The 20,167-nt window shown below is 41.5% G+C and overlaps 2 protein-coding genes across 6 annotated transcripts in view; one reads left to right on the top strand and one right to left on the bottom strand.

Annotated features, from left to right (window-relative positions):
- The window catches only part of MTA3 (metastasis associated 1 family member 3), a 174,527-nt gene extending 173,501 nt beyond the window's left edge, over nt 1-1,026 (bottom strand). For all 4 annotated transcript variants that reach the window (XR_001365227.2, XM_014554613.2, XM_014554614.2 and 1 more), the window contains exon 1: nt 814-1,026. Coding sequence is in view for 3 of the 4 variants with exons in the window: in XM_014554613.2 (XP_014410099.1) it covers nt 814-928 (115 nt within the window). In the remaining variant the exon portion in view is untranslated. The remainder of the gene's footprint in view (nt 1-813) is intronic.
- Nucleotides 1,027-2,389: 1,363 nt separating this feature from the next.
- KCNG3 (potassium voltage-gated channel modifier subfamily G member 3) overlaps nt 2,390-20,167 on the top strand; it is a 36,586-nt gene continuing 18,808 nt past the window's right edge. The window contains exon 1 of one of the 2 annotated variants that reach the window (XM_032497405.1): nt 2,390-3,022. In XM_032497405.1, the coding sequence (XP_032353296.1) occupies nt 2,391-3,022 (632 nt within the window). In that variant the 5' untranslated portion in view covers nt 2,390. Of the gene's footprint in view, nt 3,056-20,167 lie in introns of both variants that reach the window. The other variant, XM_006179179.2, reaches the window with a different exon arrangement.

Here is a 20,167-nt window from a genome sequence, read left to right as displayed (position 1 = left end):
CAAACTTTTCTCCATCCTCATATCCTATAACAAATCCATTTCCAAGCCCTGCTGAGTCTTGTCTCAGTGTTTCTCAAAACAGACACTCTCACCTACAAAGATTTGGGGGGTGGTTTGCAGAAGTGGCCTCCTTAGAATAACCCATGAGGGCAAATGAATCTTCCTGAAATAAAGTCAATTCTATTATTAAAACCTTCAGGGGTCCCACTGCTTATAGGATAAAATCTAAATTCTGCAGTGGAGATCCCTATCCTTTCAGCCAAGCAAATGCATTAGCTTTCTTTACAGACTTTAATCTTCCACGCCTGAGATTTTGCTACTTGGAATGCTCTGCTCTTTCCGCCAGTTTATGGCCATCACCTTCTTCGATTCTGTCTTGAATCTCATTTCTTTCAGGGTGTTCTGGTTTAGTAGCTATTTAGCAAAAAACTCCTGTTTTTGAGTTTTTCATCACATTAAGTACATTTAAAATAAATTATCCAAGTCTAGGGATAAACAACTTACAGTGATTTTCATTCTTTAAGAAACCATCCAGAATGATTTTACTTTGTGAGAGAGACCATTCCAAATTTTAGGTGTATGATGTTTTCGCTAGGAATCCACAGTAGAATCAGAGCGAAACGACTCTTTATGGTGACCTCTAGTGGGCATGGGACAATTCTACAAAATTATGAAAAGTAAAGGGCGAAGTAAAACCCTTCCCAGTAAACAGCTGGGTTACTCTGAGATCAGATGACCGCATCCCACCCTACCTCACTCATTTTTTCTTCCAGGATTTGTTTTGCATTTAACACAGTTTGCCTTATAACTCACCTGTTTCGCCTCTGGCGGGTACTGCGCGGGCAGGGCTGCCGGTGTCGGAAGTCTTCTGAATTGCTGGGAGCAGTTTAAAATAATCCCTGCCAAGTGGAACCCACTCCTCGGGCATCGAGCAGGGTCCAGGGCAATTAGCTCTGCAGAGCCTTGAAGGGCTCTTCAGGCTCCGAGGGCCGGTCCTGCCAGCCGGCTCCAAGGTGCACGGGGGAAATTAAGACAATATGAAAAGGAGGATGAAGACGAAGGCAAGGAGAAATTCTGTTCTTGACAGTGGCAAGGCGATTTCCCCCAGATTTCCATCCCATTCTACAAGAAGCGTCACGAGGGGATTCAGGGTCGCTACACGTAGCGCTCTCTTAGGACCCGCGCTCTAGAAAGCGGGGGCTAGAGTCGCTCTCCTCCGGGAGAGGGCAGGCGGGAGGGCGGCACTGAGACTGGGTGCTGGGGTGTGCGGCCGCCTTCGGAGCACGCGGTATGTGGGTCCCCGCGCCGGGAGAGGAAGAGCAAAGTCGGCAAGAAAAGAATTGCTGGGGTGCTTTCTCTGAGAAATCCTTTGGGGCGGTCTCACAGATCGAGCTGAGCTCCGGATAGTTTCTGGAAAAAGCTTTCCAAACGCCATCTGTCCCCGCCCCTCAAATCCCGCACCCCAGTCCTCACTCCTCCTTACCCGCCTGTCCCCTCTCCTTGGGGGCTGTTAAAAGGGCCCTTGGGGGCTCCCCAAATCATACTGATGGCCCGAGGCGGGACGCGGGAACAGAGACCCCGGCCGCGGGGCTTTGCCCCCGCCTCTACCCGGGCCTCCCGGCTCCACGCACCCCCGCCCCGCGGACCCCTCCTGGCCAATGCGGGAGGGAGCGGAGAGGGAGGACCGCGTCACGAGGCGGGGAGCCCGAGGTCCAGGGCGGGGCGCCGGGGAATCCCAGCCCGAGCGAGGTGCGGGCGCGGGTGGGAAGAGGAGGGCGGCGCGCGGAGGGAGGTGAGTGGAGAGGAGCCGGGAGGCGAGGAGGGGGAACCGCGAGGAGGCCCCGCCCCCGCCTCTTGGAGCCGGCTTTTCGCCTCCTCCGAACCCGCTCACTTTGCCTGTCGCCTCTGGACGGCCGCGGGGCGCTCGCAGGAGCCGCGGCCGGAGGGAGCGCCGGGGACCCGGAGCCATCCCGCACCGGCACCTCCTCTAGGCTCGCACGCCCCTCAGGGGGGGACAGCGCCGCCGCCTTGAAAGGGCACTCCGGCCTCGGAGGGGGCATCCCCCGGGCGCCAGGGGCGGCGGCGCTGGCAGCCAGGTTCTCGGCCAGTGGGGCGCAGCGCTGGCGCCGGAGAGGACTCCCCGACTACCTGCAAGTACCGCCGCGCGGAGGGAGCATCGCTAACAGTCACGCTGGGCTGCAGAGGAGGCTAGAGACGAGGGGCCCCCGGGCCAGCGAAGGGCAGCAGCAGAACCCGGAGGGAGAGCCAGCCGGACTGCCTGCGGGCCCCGACGGCGCGCTCCCTCGTCAGCCAACGGCAGGCAGGACCCGCGCGGCGGCCGGGGGGCAGCGGCGGCGCCCTCGGACCTCGGGGTCTCGGGGCCGCCAGCCATGACCTTCGGGCGCAGCGGGGCAGCCTCGGTGGTGCTGAACGTGGGCGGCGCCCGGTACTCGCTGTCCCGGGAGCTGCTGAAGGACTTCCCGCTGCGCCGCGTGAGCCGGCTGCACGGCTGCCGCTCCGAGCGCGACGTGCTCGAGGTGTGCGACGACTACGACCGCGAGCGCAACGAGTACTTCTTCGACCGGCACTCGGAGGCCTTCGGCTTTATCTTGCTCTACGTGCGCGGCCACGGAAAGCTGCGCTTCGCGCCGCGGATGTGCGAGCTCTCCTTCTATAACGAGATGATCTACTGGGGCCTGGAGGGCGCGCACCTGGAGTACTGTTGCCAGCGCCGCCTCGACGACCGTATGTCGGACACTTACACCTTCTACACCGCGGAGGAGCCCGGTACTCTGGGACGCGACGAGGCGCGATCCGGCGGTGCCGAGGCGGCCCCCTCCCGGCGCTGGCTGGAGCGCATGAGGCGAACCTTCGAGGAGCCCACGTCGTCGCTGGCCGCGCAGATCCTGGCCAGCGTGTCGGTGGTGTTTGTGATCGTGTCTATGGTGGTGCTGTGCGCCAGCACACTGCCCGACTGGCGCGCTGCGGCGGCCGACAACCGCAGCCTGGATGACCGGAGCAGGTACTCCGCCGGCCCTGGGAGGGAGCCCTCCGGGTAGGACGCACTGCTTCTCTGCCCGTCCAGTCCGTCATGTCACGTCTGTCCGTCCCGTCCGTCGGTCCAGTCTTCGTCCTGTTTGCCTCCGGGAGGCTGAGCAGGCCCAGGTTCTGGGCCCAACGAGGCCCCAGGCGCGGCCAGCCAAGGGGAGGTTTGGTCCTTACACCTCCTCCTCCCCACCGCCACCCAATCCCCGCCATTTCCCCAGTACAAGCCGGCTCAGGTCCACACAAAAGACGCCCCTCTTGAGGGCGAATCGCCAGCCAAGGGGAGGGGCAGATAGAGATAAACAAACCTCCCATCTTTGTAGTATACTTTTGAGCAAATAGTAACCGGTTAATTAGATTTCTCAAAACTTTTATTGTTCTAATTTAACAATTTAACCTTGGGCTAAGAGCAGTTTTGAGTTATTTGCCAATTTTTCATTGTGCTTCATCAAGGACATCTGTGCCCTTTCTCTCTTCTTTTCTTATGAAGTATGGAGTTAGCAAAGTACCTGTCTGTCCACTGTTTAGTACCGAAGTTTCACACACTGACTTTTAGAGGAATCTTCAGTATGGGGAGGGGGAAAACCTTGAGAAAGGAGGAAAATTTAAACTGCCCTGAATCCAGAAACAGCATTCTAGTATTTAATAGTTTTTCTTTTCACTTTAGTACGATGAAAGGAAAATATTTTGACCTTTCCTTGGATCATGCTTACCCTTCAGTAGTGATAACATACTTCTGTTTTTAGTACTAGTTTATTTTGCATATTTGGTGGGAGGAATAAACAGTAAAGTTAGATTTTCAAGGGAGACAGCCTCTTTGGGCACAAACACAAAACTGTATAATCTGTTTACCTTTGGTACTATTTTAAGATTTTCCCTCTATTCTTTTTTTAAATTGGGTTGCATGCATGGTAATCTTTTCCTGATAGGCAGATGCATGGTTCTAGTGGTGCTGTGTGCCTTGATACTGCAGTGGATTACTTCCATGTAAAATTCTTCCTTTGGAGAGTAAAGATTTTTGTTTAAATCTAAGAAGTAAATAAAATTGTCTGGTACCCCGGAGTCCATTACTGATATGTCACCTTGGCATGAAATCCAAGATACATGCTTTGAAAGGAAATTCACTAGAAGACTCATTTTATTTACTGTTATTGGCTCCTAACTGAGTTTTCAATTTACAGATAAGAATTACTTACTTGGTACTCCATCAGTACAATGAAATTAATTTATATTCCTAAATACATAAGTGCCCTTGATTCTTATAGAGGGCCATAGGAAAATGAGCCATAAATGATTGGCTTTGAAATGATTCACTAGTAATTGTAGAATTCTAAGGTAAGTGAAGGTTCAAGCTACATTAGCAAAGGAAATGGGAGAATTGAGTTATTAGTATAAGTATTGAGGGGAGTCGGCTCAGTCAGTGTATAAGCAAGAACAGTGAAATAACCTGAATAATAATTTTGGGGGAATAGAGGAAGTTTGGGGAGATCATTAAGATGAAGCATTTGGAAAGGAATGGGAGACATGAATAATAATTTTAGGGGGAGAGAGAGAGAGAAAGAAACTAAAAAGAAAAGAGACAGATGGAAAAGAGAAAGACTGCAAAAGAAGTGAAGGAAGAAGATAAATGTTTAATTTGTGTATATGTATTTTATGTATGTGTATAATTATTCAAGGCAGAACTGTTTCCTAGATACGCAGATATTTCAGGCAAAAGGCATGTTTTTCTTGGCTTAATGGCCCAGTTTTAAGCTTCATTGTGAATGTAGGTATATGAAAACCAATATCTATAATCCCAAACAGATCAACTGAAGGATGACTGAATGACTTGAGGAGCCTGCACATTACCGAGGGAGCTTTCCATTGGTCTTCTCCAACAGAGCTAAGGTGGTACTTTGAGAATAGTGTCTCAAACCCCGTTTACTTGTGGTTGCTGAAATTAGTCCTTCTAAAACATCATTCGACCATACTTGACATCTACCAAATGAAGTCAAAACTTCTCTCTTGGCTTTTAAGGCTTTTTATGGTTTAACTACAATCTGCCTTTGTCAACTTACATATCATAATTTGCAAGCATTTTTGAATATCTGCTGTGTTCAGGGCACTATTGGTGTTCCAAATATTGTAAATTTTTTTTTGCAAGGAAAATGTGTCAGATTGGTGATGTAGGAATCAGAGGCACAACTGATCAATAATTGTGTTGCTTTGGGAAAGTCTTCAAAGTGGGGGAAGATGGAAACAAGCTGTCTTTAGAAGGTTGCAGAGGTTGTGCACTGCCCAACACTGGCAGCGGGGTTTCGTTTCTATAAACTATAGCGTGAGCAACTTACACAACCATGTGTGCCCCACTTGAGAACAAAATAAGGAGACTTTTCCAGGTAAAAGAAGCATCATGGGCATAGGCATGACATTTGTGTATTATGTTTAGGGAGTGTGAGTCTAGTGATGGAGAGGTGGAGAGAGAGCAAATGTTGGAAGGCCTGTAATGAAAGGAAGACTACTTTTATTTTGCAGGGAGTGGTTAGCTGTTGGCAGTGTCAGGTCAGTGGATTATGCATATAAAGGAACAAATGTGATTTTTGTGCCAGTTGGAGATGGTGGAGATTGAAGGATGAGTTTGGAGATTTTTTGTAGAGGGAGGGAATGAGATCTTGGATTGCTTTGAAGTGGTGAGAATGGAGAAGAAATGACAACTCTGGAGGGTATTAGGAAGAAAAAAAAAAATCCAGGACAGTGAAATGATGCAGGTTCAGGGACTGATTAAGTGGATTTCCAGGAGCTAGAAGCACTGCCTGCCACCTGCCAGGCTCCGTTTGTCCAGACCCGCCTGCTCACTTGAGTTCCTGAACCATGGAGATGTCCCTTACTGTGCAGTCAGTCCCTTGCCTATTGAAATTGGATCATCTGTCAAGCACAACTCAGATTCTATTTCCCTTTTGAAGCCTTTCCTGACTACTCTAGTAGATGTGATATTTCCTCCTGAGGTTTTTTTTTTTTTTTTTTTTTTTTTGAGGGATTGCTTACTTGTGTGACTTATTTGGTATCTATAATATCCTTCCTAGCTTGGTGGTTATTTTTTCATATAAACATGTCTTAGCTCCAAAACTAGGCAAGATGAAATGCCCTAGAAGGCATCTAAATTCTCTTATACTAATTATTATGCCAGCATCTTTTAGAAAAAAATATTATTTAGGCATAATAAATAATCTATTGTTTATATAACATTTCAAAATATAACGTTCCAGGAATATATTTTCTCTTGTGTAGATGGAAGAGCTGTGTGGGGTAAGGCTGAGGTGTTTAAGCGGTAGAACTCTTAGTTGAGGAAGGTGGGATTCTGTGCTGAAATGAGAAAAAACCCTACTAAGTTGAGGAATAATTATTTATCAAGTACTTATTTTATTGTGCAAAAGGAACAAAGATAAGAATATATGTTTTTATTAACCTCTGAAATTTTGGTTTGTGTTTTTATTTGGGGGGGTGGGGGAGAGGTAATTAAATTTGTTTAATTATTTTTTAATGGCGGTACTGGGGTTTGAACCTAGGACCTCCTGCATGCTAAATGTGCACTCTTCCACTTGAACTATATGCTCCCACCCCAGCCTCTGAACTTCTAGAATAGTACACGGTGTAACGTTTGGAAGAAATCTTGAGTGGTCTTCCAAATCAATAATTTGGAAACATTTTGTGTATGGATAGGATCCTGTTAAGCTGATTTTTGGGGGGTGGTTAAAAGTCATATAAATAATACCTTATAGTTCAAAAGCTACAAAAGTAAGCCTTTTTTCATTCCCCAGCCATGGAGCTCTTTTCCCTAAACGTAACCAGAGTTCCTAGCATTTTGTGTGTCGTTTCAGGAACATTCTCTGTATTTACAAGCATATCATATATATTTACAATAAACAAACAAAAAACAGTGTGAGAACACTGTCCTGAAATCTCCTTTAAAATCACCAACATGTTGTGGAGATGCCATATCGGCCTATAAAGAGCTACTCAATTCTTTTATGCAGCTGCATAACATTCCATTGAATGGACATCTTAGACTTTCTGGACACTTAATATTGTTTCTGGTCTGTAGGAGGTGCTGTAGTGAATATCTTTGTAAGTGTACGTTATTTTGCTTTCAAGAAAGTATATCCATAGGATAAATTCCTGAAAGTTAAGTCATTGGGCCAAAGGGCATTTGTACTTGGCATTTTCATAGATAATTCCAAATTGCTCTACCAAAAGGTTCTATCAATGTATATACTCCCACCAGCAATGTATAAGACCATGTTTCTTCATACTCTACAAAGTGTTATTAAACTTTTGATCTTTACCATGCTAGAAAGTGAAAAATGGTGTCTAGTAGTTTTAATTTGTTTTTGCCTCAAGTAAAAACGTGCATCTTCACATATATTTAGGAGTCATTTATCTTACTTTTTGGTGAGCTGTATATACTGTTTGCTCATTTTGTCAATGACTTTCTCAATTGGAAGCTTTTTAAAAAGAATTAAGAAATTAGTCCTTTGTTAATGATACGAGTTGCAGATACATTGTTCTCCAATTTATGACCTAATTCAAAGAAAACCACAATTGCTTAGAACATAGTAGCTGTACTTTCAATATCTATTTGAGAAAATACATAATGATTTTAAGAATTATGATTCTAACCATTCAATCATTTTTTTTGGTGGTTGTGTTTTTTTTTTTTTTTTTTTTTGACTCCTGTGACTGTGCCAGGCACTATGGATACAGAGGTACATCAAGACAGGGCTTCTGCTGTCATGGAGCTGGGAACTGGTGGCCTACAGGTGGTAGAGGGAGGGGGAGACAGTTAACAAAGTCAGCAGATAAATATGAATTTCAGATAGTGAAAGAAAATCACAGCAGAGAATGCAGCAGGGATGCTCATTTGCAAAGGCCGTGAGGAGGTGACCTGAGCTGAGACCTGAATAATGAGAAAGACCCAGCCTTGGGAAAGGGAGGGAAGAGTGTTCTGGGTGGCGGGAATAGCACGTGCAGAGGCTCTGAGATGACAATGAGCTTGGCTTGTCTACAGGACAAAGGGAAGGCCCATGTGGGCTAGCATTTAGTCCAGGGGTAGGAGAGGGGTAGATGGGGTTCGAGGGGAGGCAGGGACCTCTCAGGCGGTCCTGCATGCCCTGGGAGAGAGTTTGGATTTCATTCCAAGTGCGACAAGTCTTTGAAAGGTTTTAAAGCAGAGGAAAGATAAGATCTGATGTATTTTCAAAATGCCACTGACCCCTGGGTAGAGGAGGAACTCGAGGGGGCAGCAGTATGATACAGCAAGACCTGGCAGGGGAGAGGATGTGGGTCTTGGTCTAGGGGAACAGCAGGAGAGAGACAGTGAGAGTGATTAGATTTGGGTAAATATGTGGATTTTTATTATGTTACTAGTGGTGACTCATCTGCCGGCACTAGGAAAGTATGTGAGCTACCAGATATGAGCAGTGGCAGGGCCCACAGACATCGACGTCCCTCTTGCTCACCTGCCTTGACCCAAATGTAGTGAGCTGGGAATCCAGTTCTCCTCTGCAAGGGTCTGCTTCCTATTTGGGGGTATTGTGAGGAGAAGGCTCTGGAAAAGGAATCTCCTGAGGGTCGGTGGGAGAGGGATCATGGACCATTTTTCTTTCTGTACAACCCAGACCCTCTCATGGAGAAGACTATCCCTTCTGTTAAAGATCTTTGGTGAACACATTTACAAGCTCCCTTAGTGAGCAATTCTGGTAACTAAGTAATCTTAGAATGGATGATGTTCTTAATGTTTCATCTGGTTGATAAGACAAACTACAGATTTTTCAGGCAGTTTGCCTTCTAGTAACATCTGAGTATCGTTTCAACGTTGCCAAAGAAGATTAACGTTCTTTTTGGCATTTTAACATACAGACGTAGTCATCTTTTAAAATTATGAAGCACTGCTGCCTATTTCATCAAAAGATGCTGTTTACTAGTCAAAACTTCTAAAAGATGAACCAGATGTAAAACAGTTGTTCCTTTTACTTTTGGTCCCTCAGTCAGTCTGGGCAGCAGTGTTTTCTTTTTGAGTTTTAAATCTCTTTAGCATGCAAAGGCTTGCTGTAATTTTAATCTGTTCTTCAGAAATTACTTGTAAAAGTTGCTTTGTGATAGAATTTTGATCTTTAATTTGTATTGCTTTGTGTTGTGGTGGTGAGAATTTGAGGAGATGTAAAGATGTTTAAATTTCTTAAGGTGTTATTTTAAGCCCAAGTTATAAAAAAGTGAAATCAAAATGAAAGACCAGGTGATGGAAATTTGAAAATCAATTATATTATTTCTATTGCCTTTTAGGTCACTATTATATAAATTCAATAGGTTTTAAAGTACTTTAAATATAAAAAGCATTGTTTGAAACTGAAGATGAAAGTCTTAGTACTTTTACTTTGCAGATAAGGTGGATATTTTCAGAAGCCAGTAATTACTAGATCTCTGATAGGATTGAACATAACCCAGAACCTCAGTTAAAGTCTATTCTTTCACAGTGGACTGTTTCCTTTAATATGTGTACAAGGGTTTTCTATCTGCTGCCAATTTTAGAATTCAGCAGAAACTTTCTTTTTTCAATACCTAATCAAAGTGTTTTTTTCTGAAATCCCTTTGGTAAGCAAGTATTTTTTTTTTTAATTGAAGTATAGTTGATTTACAATGTTGTAATGCTGTGTTAATTTTTGGTATACACAGTGATTCAGTTATACATATATATTAATTCTTATTCATTATAAGTTATTACAAGTTATTGAATATAGTTCCCTATGCTATACAGTAGGATGTTGTTGTTTATCTATTCTGTATATAGTAGTTTGTATCTGCTAATCCCAAAACCCCCAGTTTATCCCTCCCTTTCCTTTCCCTTTTTGGTAACCATAAATTTGTTTTCGATGTCTGTGAGTCTCTGTTTTGTAAATAAGTTCATTCTGTAATTTTTTTAGATTTCACCATATATTTGTCTTTGACTTACTTCATTTAGTCCGATAATCTCTAGGTCCACCCATGTTGCTACAAATGGCATTATTTCATTCTTTTTTTTACAGCTGAGTAGTATTCCATTGTGTGTGTGTGTGTGTGTGTGTGTGTGTGTGTGTACACTACATCTTCTTTATCCATTCATCTGTTAGTGGACACTTAAGTTGCTTTCATGTCGTGGCTGTTGTAAATAATGCTGCTGTGAACATGGAGGTGCATGTTATCTTTTCAAATTGGAATTTTCTCTGGATATATGCCCAGGAGTGGGACTGCTGGGTCATATGGTAAGTCTGTTTTTAGTTTTTTAAGGAATCTCCATACTGTTTTCCATAATGGCTGCACCAAATTACATTCCCACCAACAGTGCAGGGGGTTCCCTTTTCTCCACACCCTCTCCAGCATTTATCATTTGTGGACTTTTAAATGAAGGCCATTCTGACTGATATGAAGTGATAACTCATTATAATTTTGATTTGTGTTTCTCTGATAATTAGCGATATTGAGCATTTTTTCATGTGCCTATTGGCCATCTGTAATGTCTTCATTGGAGAAATGCGTGTTTAGGTCTCCTGCACAGTTTTTGATTGGGTGGTTTGTTTTTTTTGTTATTGAGTTCTATGAGCTGTTTGTATATTCTGAAACTTAAGCCCTTGTCAGTCACATCATTTGCAAATATTTCTCGCAGTCTGTAGGTTGTCTTTTGTTTTGTTGATGGTTTCCTTTGGTGTGCAAAAGTTTATAAGTTTAATTAGGTCTCAATTGTTTATTTTTGCTTTGATTTTATTGCCTTGGTACACTGACATAGGAGAATATTGCTAAGCTTTATGTCAGAGAATGTTTTGCCTATGATTTTTTCTGGGACATTTGTGGTGTCCTGTCATGTTTAAGTCTTTAAGCCATTTTGAGTTTATTTTTGTGTATAATATGACGGTGTATTCTAACTTTATTGATTTACATGCGGCTGTCCAGCTTTTCCCAACACCAAGCAAGTCATTTTTAACATTATTTTAATTTTTTTTAAATGAAAACTGTGCATTGGCAAAAAGTATGGTTCTAAGTGTTGCAAAGTGAAGAGTAAACATGCTCCTTTCTTCTCGATCCTATTACCCAGTTTCTGAGTATTCTTCCAGAAATTTTTTGCATATATATACACACATTCATATATATATGTGTGTGTATGTGTATATGTACATACATTGTGTGCTTGCATATATAATTACATATACATATTATACAAATACCTTTTAAATTTTATTTATTTATTTTAAATGGATGTACTAGGAATTGAACCCAGGACTACCACTGAACTATACCCCCACCCTCACTTTTTAAATTTATAACTAGGATTATTTTATAATCTTTTTTAGCAATTTGCTTTTTTCACTTAACATCTAGGAACCTTTTCCATATCTGTTAATATAAATCTTCCTCCTCCATTTTAAAATCTGTATAGTATTCCATTGCGTAGATTGGCCATAATTCATTTAACACGTGTCTGTCTTGTCAATAATAGTAATGGCTGTAATAGTCACTATTTATTGAATACTTAATGTGTACTAGTCACTTGTTAAATTTTAACATGTACTTTGTCATCTAAGTCTCATAACAGCCCTATGAAGTAGTACCGTTTTTAATCCTCATTTTATGACTGAGATTTAGATAGGTTAAGTAGTATGTCAGACTCACATAGTGGGTAAGTCGTGAACTGGCATTTGATTCCAAAGTCCCTGCTATAGCATGCTGTGGAATAGTTAGTTCGGCTCTAGTTTTTCAAAAGTGCAAACAGTGGCTCAGAACACAGTCTTTTTCATGTTTCTTTGCAAATTGGTGTCAGTGTATATGTTGAATAAATTCCAAAGTGAAAAAAATAGCTGGGTTAAAAGGATTGTGTTTTAAAAAATTCTTTTGATAGATACTGCCAAGTTTTTCTCTAAAATATGAATGAAATTCAGCACTAGTTTTATATTAATAATATAAAGAATGAAGGAATGAAGACCTGGCAGGAAGCTAAACTTGCTCAGCTCTTTCTTTCCCTGTCTTAGGCCCCTTCTCACTGTCCTTTCATGAGATTGTTTGTGACTATGTCTTGGCTTCCTTTTAGTCTAGAAGTTCTTTAAGAGAGAAATTCTATGCTTCACAACACTACGTGCTTCAATACCTTGCTCATGGGTAGGCACTCAGTATGTATGTTTAAATGAATTATACATGTGAAAGAATCACGTAAATACAACAGCGTCTTCAGTTTTGGTAGGAGAGTGTGTATTTATAAGTTGTCTTCAACCTGTAAGCATGTTGTATTTTAAGAAGTCAATTGCAAATTGGTTTTATGGCTCTGCAGTCATTTATTCATTAAATGCAACAAACATTTATTGAGCAGCTACTATGTATGTGGGACTGTTCTATGTGCTGGGGATACAGCAGTGACCAAAACAAAGTCTCTGCCCTCCAGAACCATCTATTCTAGTAAATAAGTATATAACAGATGGTGATAAGTGAAGGAATAAAGCAGAGAACGGGGTTTACATAGTAAATAGTTAGTCGTGGTCAGCAAGGGCCTCTCTGATAAGGTGATGGATGTCTGAACAAGGACCAGGAGGGCTGCAAGAGGCAGCTGTGAAGATATCTAAGCAACACAATTCCTAGCATAGAACACAGTAACTACAGACCCTCAAAGGGTCTGCAAGGAAGCAGAGTGGTAGGGAATTGGGGGTGAAGGTGGAGGAATATAGATCTTGTAAAGTTTGATAGATGTACCAACTAAGATGATCTATATTTTTTATTGAGTTATAGTCAGTTTACAATGTTGTGTCAATTTCTGGTGTACAGCACAGTTTTTCAGTCGTACATGAATATACATATATTCGTTTTTATATTCTTTTTCACTGTGAGCTACCACAAGATCTCAGCTATATTTCCCTGTGCTATACAGTACAAACTTGTTTATCTATTCTATATATACCTGTCAGTATCTGTAAATCTCAAACTCCCAGTCTGTCCCTACCCAACCCCCTCCCCACTGGCAACCACAAGCTTGTATTCTATGTGTCTGAGTCTGTTTCTGTTTTATATTTAAGTTCATTTGTCTTCTGTTTTTTTTTTTTTTTTTTTTTTTTTTTTTTTTTAGATTCCTCATATGAGTGATATCATATGGTACTTTTCTTTCTCTTTCTGGCTAACTTCACTTAGAATGACATTCTCCAGGGACATCCATGTTGCTGCAAATGGCATTATGTTGTCATTTTTATGGCTGAATAGTATTCCATTGTATAAATATACCACAGCTTCTTTATCATCTATCGATGGACATTTAGGTTGTTTCCATGTCTTGGCTATTGTAAATAGTGCTGCTATGAACATTGGGGTGCAGGTGTCATTTTGAAGTAGGGTTCCTTCTGGATATATGCCCAGGAGTGAGATTGCTGGGTCATATGGTAAGTCTATTCCTAGTCTTTTGAGGAATCTCCATACTGTTTTCCACAATGGCAGAACCAAACTGCATTCCTACCAACAGTGTAGGAGGGTTCCATTTTCTCCACACCCTCTCCAGCATTTATAAGATGATCTATTTTTGATAGTCTTCTTTTTAAAAGACAAAATGGTCAGAACTTTGGATTTGTATCTGAATGTAGGTTTTTAAGCAGAGGACATAATTTGACTTAATTTTAAAAGATCACTCTGTGATAGAAATGTTAGCTATCTTGATTGTGGTGGTGGTTTCATTGTGTACACATCTATCAAAATCCATCAAATTGTACTTCTGAAATATGTGTGGTTTACTGCACAGGAATTGTACCACAGTAAAGGTGTTTTTTAAAAAAAAGATTACTCTGGTCCCAGTGGAGGGCAGACTCTGGTGGGGAAGGGTGGAGCCAGTGAGGCCAGTTGGACCACATTTTATCTTGGCACTCAAAGGGCTACCCTGATTGAATCTTGCATCTAAGCTGCTCTCGGCTGGCTGTGTTGGTCCAGGTTGTGGTGGCAGGGTTTACCTTTTTCATTTTCCGGGTCAAGAAGATGTTGTTGTAATTGGCCAAGCTGGCCCTGACACCATTGTATGACCAGGTCTCTGCTGTGCCTCACCTACACCTTCCTTTGCAGGACCTGGTGATGGTGACCTGCAGATAGCTCAGGCCCAGTGCATGTTTTGGTACAGCCTCTGAGCCAAGAATGGTTTTTACATTTTTAAATACTGGGGGGGAAAAATCAAATGAAGAGTATAGTTTTTTGACTTGTGGAAATTACCTGACATTCAAATTTCAGTGTCCATAAATAGGGTTTTATTGGAGCACAGCCACATTGTTTACATATTGTCTATGGCAGCTTACTTGCTACTTGGGCAGAGCTGAACAGTTGCAACAGAGACCGTACCGCCTGTAAAGCTTAAAATATTTACTGTCTGGCCCTTTACAGGAATAGTTTGCTGACCCTTGCTCTAGAATGGTCTTGTCAAGGGTTTGGGCCTGTCCAGCTGGGCACCTTCAGGCACCTTCCTTCCCTAAGCCTGAGTTTCTGTTACTGACCCTCCCAAGTTGGTCCCCAACAATGGTCCACCTGCCTGGTGCCCTTCTTGCCAACAGAACGGGACTGAGTGGGTCAGAAGAAAAGGAAAACTTTATTCCCTGATCAAAGAATGGAGAGGCCTGCGGTCCGGCAGTCCTGACAGGCGGTGGGCGGAGCTGTCTCACAGAGATCCCCTCAGTGGGGAGGGGAAGGGGGCGGAGTTCTCCTGGGGGCTCAGCTGCGCTGCTCTGGCTCCAGACTGCAGGGTGGGGGCGCAGCGTCTCTGCACTCTGCCAGCCACCGCCATCTTGAATTGAGTGTCGTGCGCAGCATCTCTGCACTCAGTCCTCCGCCGACATCGCCGACATGGCTGACATGTTGAATTGAGTGTTGTTGGCAGTGTCTCTGTGCTGGGCCCTGGGAGCCCAAGTGTTGGGCGCAGCTGGTCTGCACCAGGAACTCTGGTCTGAGATACTGAGGGCGAGACGTCTGCCCTCTATGAGCAACTGAAACTAGACTAAGCACAAAGGAAAGGATAAAAAGGTTAGCCTTTATTTTATTACCTGGATTCTATTTTTATTTACCGGGAATTGTTAATGGGCTTTATTGGTGACATTTCCTCCTGCATAAAATAAGGATAGAGATCATACCTATGTTCTTGAGGGCGATGACTGATTCTTGTTTCTAACTAGCCTTGCGGCCAAATACTGGATCTCAGTGAGGCCCACCCTGGCCCCCAGATTGTTCGGTTCTTCCAAAGCACTTCCCCTAACCAGAGCCTTTTGTTCACTCATAGGAGTTCTGGCAGAGCGGGGGCCTTTATTAGTGTTTGTGACTGGTGTGGGAAATCAAGGATTTATCAGTTAGGGGCTGTCTGTGTTCATTTCAAATCACAGACTTAGATTTACCAATTTTCTTTGAATTGGTCAATGTGAGAGGTGGCTGGGGAAGGGATGGGTGATTAAAACTGGGATTCACCAGATAGGGTCTGTTAATCAGGACTATGTTTTGGTGACTTACTAAAAGTTCATGATTTCATAAGAAGTAAAAGGGAAAGTACATTTTAAAAAAGAAAGTGAGTCATATTTATTAATAGATGATGTCACTCAGTGGGCCTTAAGCATAACCAGGACAACCCTTGCCCTCCTCGTAGTGGGAGGAAGAACCAGAGGGTCACTGATGATGAGGTGAGATGGTGCTGCCCTAGAAGGGAGCACTGCTATGGGAGCAGAGCTCCTGCAGCCTGGGGTGTGGTGGAAGGGCTTCCACGTGGCATCACTTAAGTCCACACTGCACTCCCTGAATGCCAGGAGGAAGACAGCAGTGGGAGTGGCACCGAACTGTGTTAGTAGTTGTATTCTCCACCAGTGTGTACTCAGAACAGTTCATCTAAGAATGCCCTTAATAACATACAAAACGAACTTATGATTACCAGAGGGGAAAGGGAGTGGGAGGGAGGGATAAATTAGGAGTTCAGGATTAACAAATACATACTACTCTATGAAATAGATAAACAACAAGGATCTCCTGTACAGGGAACTATGTTCAGTATCTTGTGATAACCTATAATGGAAAAGAATCTTAAAAGAATAGATACGTATGTATAACATTTAGGTTGTTTCCATGTCTTGGCTATTGTAAATAGTGCTGGTATGAACATTGGGGTCTCTTCATATACTTTTTTATTTTGGCAGGGGAGGAAATTAGTTTTGTTTGTTTGTTTATTTATTTGTTTATGGAGGTACTGAGGATTGAACCCAGGACCTCATGCATGCTAAGCATGCTCTCTACCACTGAGCTATATCCTCCCTCCTCTTCATATACTTTAAAACAACATAGCACAACACATTGATTGCAGAAACAGATATGAGAAGTCAGCTGTTCTATGTTAAGCAAGACATTAATCAGACTTGCAGAAAGGTAAAACAATATTACTTTGCTCACTTTCTTTTTTGGTTTTGGAAAAAAGGTTTTTTTCCCATAAAATATGTCATTTGTGTGTAATGGACTTTTTGGTTCTAAATTGAATTAATAAACAAATATTTAAAAGAATTCCTAGTTCTAATATATAATGGTACCTGTTGATAGAGAGAACCTACATGAAACAAAAGCTCTTTGGGGTCCTCAGTAATTTTTAAGTGTAAAGGGGTCCTGAGACCAAAAAGTTTGAGAACCACAATTTTAAAGACATCTGTTTCCAAGTCCTCGACTTCAATGTGTGCACTTTCATAGAACCAATCTGCCTGAGAACATGCCAATCCTGAAGGCAGTATTCTCCTTTCACAATTCCTCCTCCCATTTCACAAATGGAAAGCATTCTCCTTACTGTCTTGAATCTTATTAAGGCGCATTGTCTCAGGGTGTAAAAACCCATGGATGCCAATGAAAGAGACCACTTAAAATATTTTTATTTTCTTTTTTGTTATATAAGTTTCTGGTGTACGGCATTATAATTTGACATCTGTAGACATTGCAGAATGATCACCACTGCAAGTCTGGTTACCATCCATCACTATAGAGTTGACCCCCTTCACCCATTTCACCACTGCCTCCACAAAGTATTTTTCTTTTAGCAATCTTGGCTCTGCTATTCTTTGAGAGCGAGGCATGTGACAGTAAAGCAAAGAGGGCTTTGATAGGAAATACCCAGAGAACCAGTAGGATTCATAGAGTGTCCAGAAGCACCTTATTTCATCCAGGCAGCAGACTCATGGCAATGCTCAGTCCCTCCCTCCCTCCCTCCCTCCCTCCCTTTCTTTTTTTCAGTTCTCCTTCTCCCTCCTCCCTTCTCTCTCTCCCTCTCTTTCTCTCTCTGTCTTTCTTAGAATTAAAAAATGAGGTTGTTGTAGAGAAATGTATTTACACATCATTTGAATTGAAAAAAATCATTCTATTCCTTAAGAAAGTACATCTGATTTGAATGATTGAATTTGCAAAGTCATTCTCAAACCTATTACATGGCAGGAATTTTTCATAGACTGCGATAAGTGTGCAGTCCCAAGGTTTTGATGCAAATATGTTTAAACCACATGATAAGGTACAAATATTTAATAAAAAAAAGTTGTATTGACAGAGGTGTATTGAAATATTTAAATGTCCCAATTCTCTCTAATATTATCAGATTTAGAACTAGTGCCTCAAAGTAGCAGAGTAACCAGTGTATTTAGCTATCACTGGGATAAGTCTTGGTTGGTCTAAGTATTTTTTATGCAGTACCTCCCAGGAAGTGAGAAAGTGAATGATTCTAACAATGGGTAATAAATCCTATTACAAGTTGGGTGATTGTTAAATTTTGGTTTTAAGAAATTAGAAGAACATAATTGATTTTACAGCAGATAAATCATTAAGAATAGATTCTACCAATTGTTAATCTTATTAATAGCAATCCTATAGTAAAGTTGCAGGAAAAATACAATGAAAAGTCTTGTATCTTTTACCTACATTGTGAACATTTTGCCTCATTTGTGCTATCCTCCTCATCACCATTACTATGCCTCATTTGCTCTATTTATCTACCTATCTATAATTATTATTATTATGAGTTTGCTGAAAAACTTGAGGGTTGGTTGCAAACATCTTGACACTTCATCCTTAAATGAGTAAGCATATGTTTTTCAAAAACAGGGATATTTTCCCACCTAACAATACAGTGATCACTCGGGATATTATTTAAGACTGATGATTTTGGAGATGCTAAGCCAGTTGTTTTGTAGATGTTCCTTAATTTGAACTTGCTGGACAATTTCATCATAATTATATTCAAGTCAAACCTCCTCCATAGAAATACAACATAGGTATAAAGGTAATTTTTGATGATAGATGATGATAGATCAAATTGATGTTTTTTTTGCGTATATCGGAGAAGAGGCAAAATAATTTAAGATTCCTTTGATACGATTTCCATTCCTCTTTAAGTAAATAAGAGTTTTCAGCCCATTTATTTGTAAAAACAAAAATAGGAATAGAAATGATGATGAACCAGTATCATTGTACCAATAAGAAATATTCATTTGTTAATATGGATGTAAAATATTCAACTGCTAAAACGACATGAACTAATTGAAAAGAAAAAACATATCTGTTTCATTGACAGATGCAGTTCCAATAAAATTTTACTTTTTTGCTTAATTAGTTATATATTAAATTTTATAACGACAATGAAGAAATGGACATTTATAGAATATAGTCACAAATTAAGAAATTAAGAGAAATAAGATATAAAAACATTTTTTATTGTTGCAGAGAAGTATGATAGGATGTTTAAATTTTTTCAACCATTAAACATATTACATTAGAGCAAAATTATGTGGGAGAAGTGGAATGGAAGTACAAGTTTTATGAAAAAAGTAAAATATAATTTTTGTTAAAGAAGAGTTTGTTAGTTTCTTTTTTAAATGAGAGCTGGTGTGTTGAATCAAAACTGTACTATTTTGGGGGGAAAGGTATAGCTCAGTGGTAGAGTACATGCTTAGCATGCATGAGGTCCTGGGTTCAATCCCCAGTACCTCCATAAAAAAAAAAAAGTTAAATAAATAGCCTACTTACCTTCCCCCCTCCAAAGAAAAAAATTAAATAAATAAATAACAAAAAAATAAATAAAAAAAGAACTATACTATTTGGATCTATTGCATTTATTTATATATTTATTTTTATTGAAGTATAGTCAGTTTACAATGTTGTGTTAATTTCTGGCAGACAGCATAATGTTTCAGTTATACATATGTTGGATTCATAACTTTTAAAAAGTAGTGTAACAATTTCATTTTTTTAAATGTTAGTATTTACAACATGCTAGGATTTGCAGGATTTGCAGTTATTTTAGCTTAGGAATCATCAAGTATCAAAAAAAAAATTCTCTCAGAGGAGAATACATAGTTTTTTCTGTATTCCTTCGGGGCTCATGAGCAAAAAGTTTGGGGACTGCTGTGTTCTTGTGTGCTAGAGGCAGGCAACAGATGCTGGGATGGTTTTGGGGATCACATTGCTATAGGTTAGTAAGTCGAGGTAGTGTCATGAAGTGTCAAGAGATGAGGATGGCCAGGGAGGGGGTGTCAGGTTAGCCCCAGCTACTCGTGTGATATGTTAAGTAGCTTGACTTATTCATGACGGGAACAGGATGCCAAGGAAGCATTTAAACCCTAAATAATGAGACTGAAATGCCTGGAAGACAGCATCGAGCTTTTGGCTTTTATAAAATGCCTTTTCGTAGGACACTTCGTAACAGGGTTTTATCCACTCCTTCATTCATTTATGTAGAGTGTGTATTAATTTATGATCACTGGGGATGTGGTTGTATGATATGATGTGTAAATACCTTTTGAAGAGAACCAGAAACATTTCCATTTTTGTCACTCTGAAGGAAACTCTTTGAAGCAGTATGGCTCGTCTGCATGTCCTCTCATGAGCAGCTTTTCATCTGTGCGTATTTCCTTGTGTGTGTGAGATTGGAGTAAGTGCAATAGATATTACGGAGCTCCCCACTATGTTCCAGCAGCACATGAATTGCCTTATTTAGACAAAACACTCTGGGGCTATCAGTATGTTAGGTTGCAGGTAAGGCGATGGAGAAGGCAAGTGACTTGCTGTAGGTCATAGCATGTGAGAGAGTTGGGAATCAGCCCAGGTCTGGTTC

The sequence above is a fragment of the Camelus ferus genome, chromosome 15, assembly GCF_009834535.1.
Source record: "Camelus ferus isolate YT-003-E chromosome 15, BCGSAC_Cfer_1.0, whole genome shotgun sequence".
In the NCBI taxonomy this organism is placed as follows: Eukaryota; Metazoa; Chordata; class Mammalia; order Artiodactyla; family Camelidae; genus Camelus; species Camelus ferus.
The sequence above is the reverse complement of the archived record's forward strand: the minus strand, read 5'-3'. Positions and strand labels throughout refer to the sequence as shown.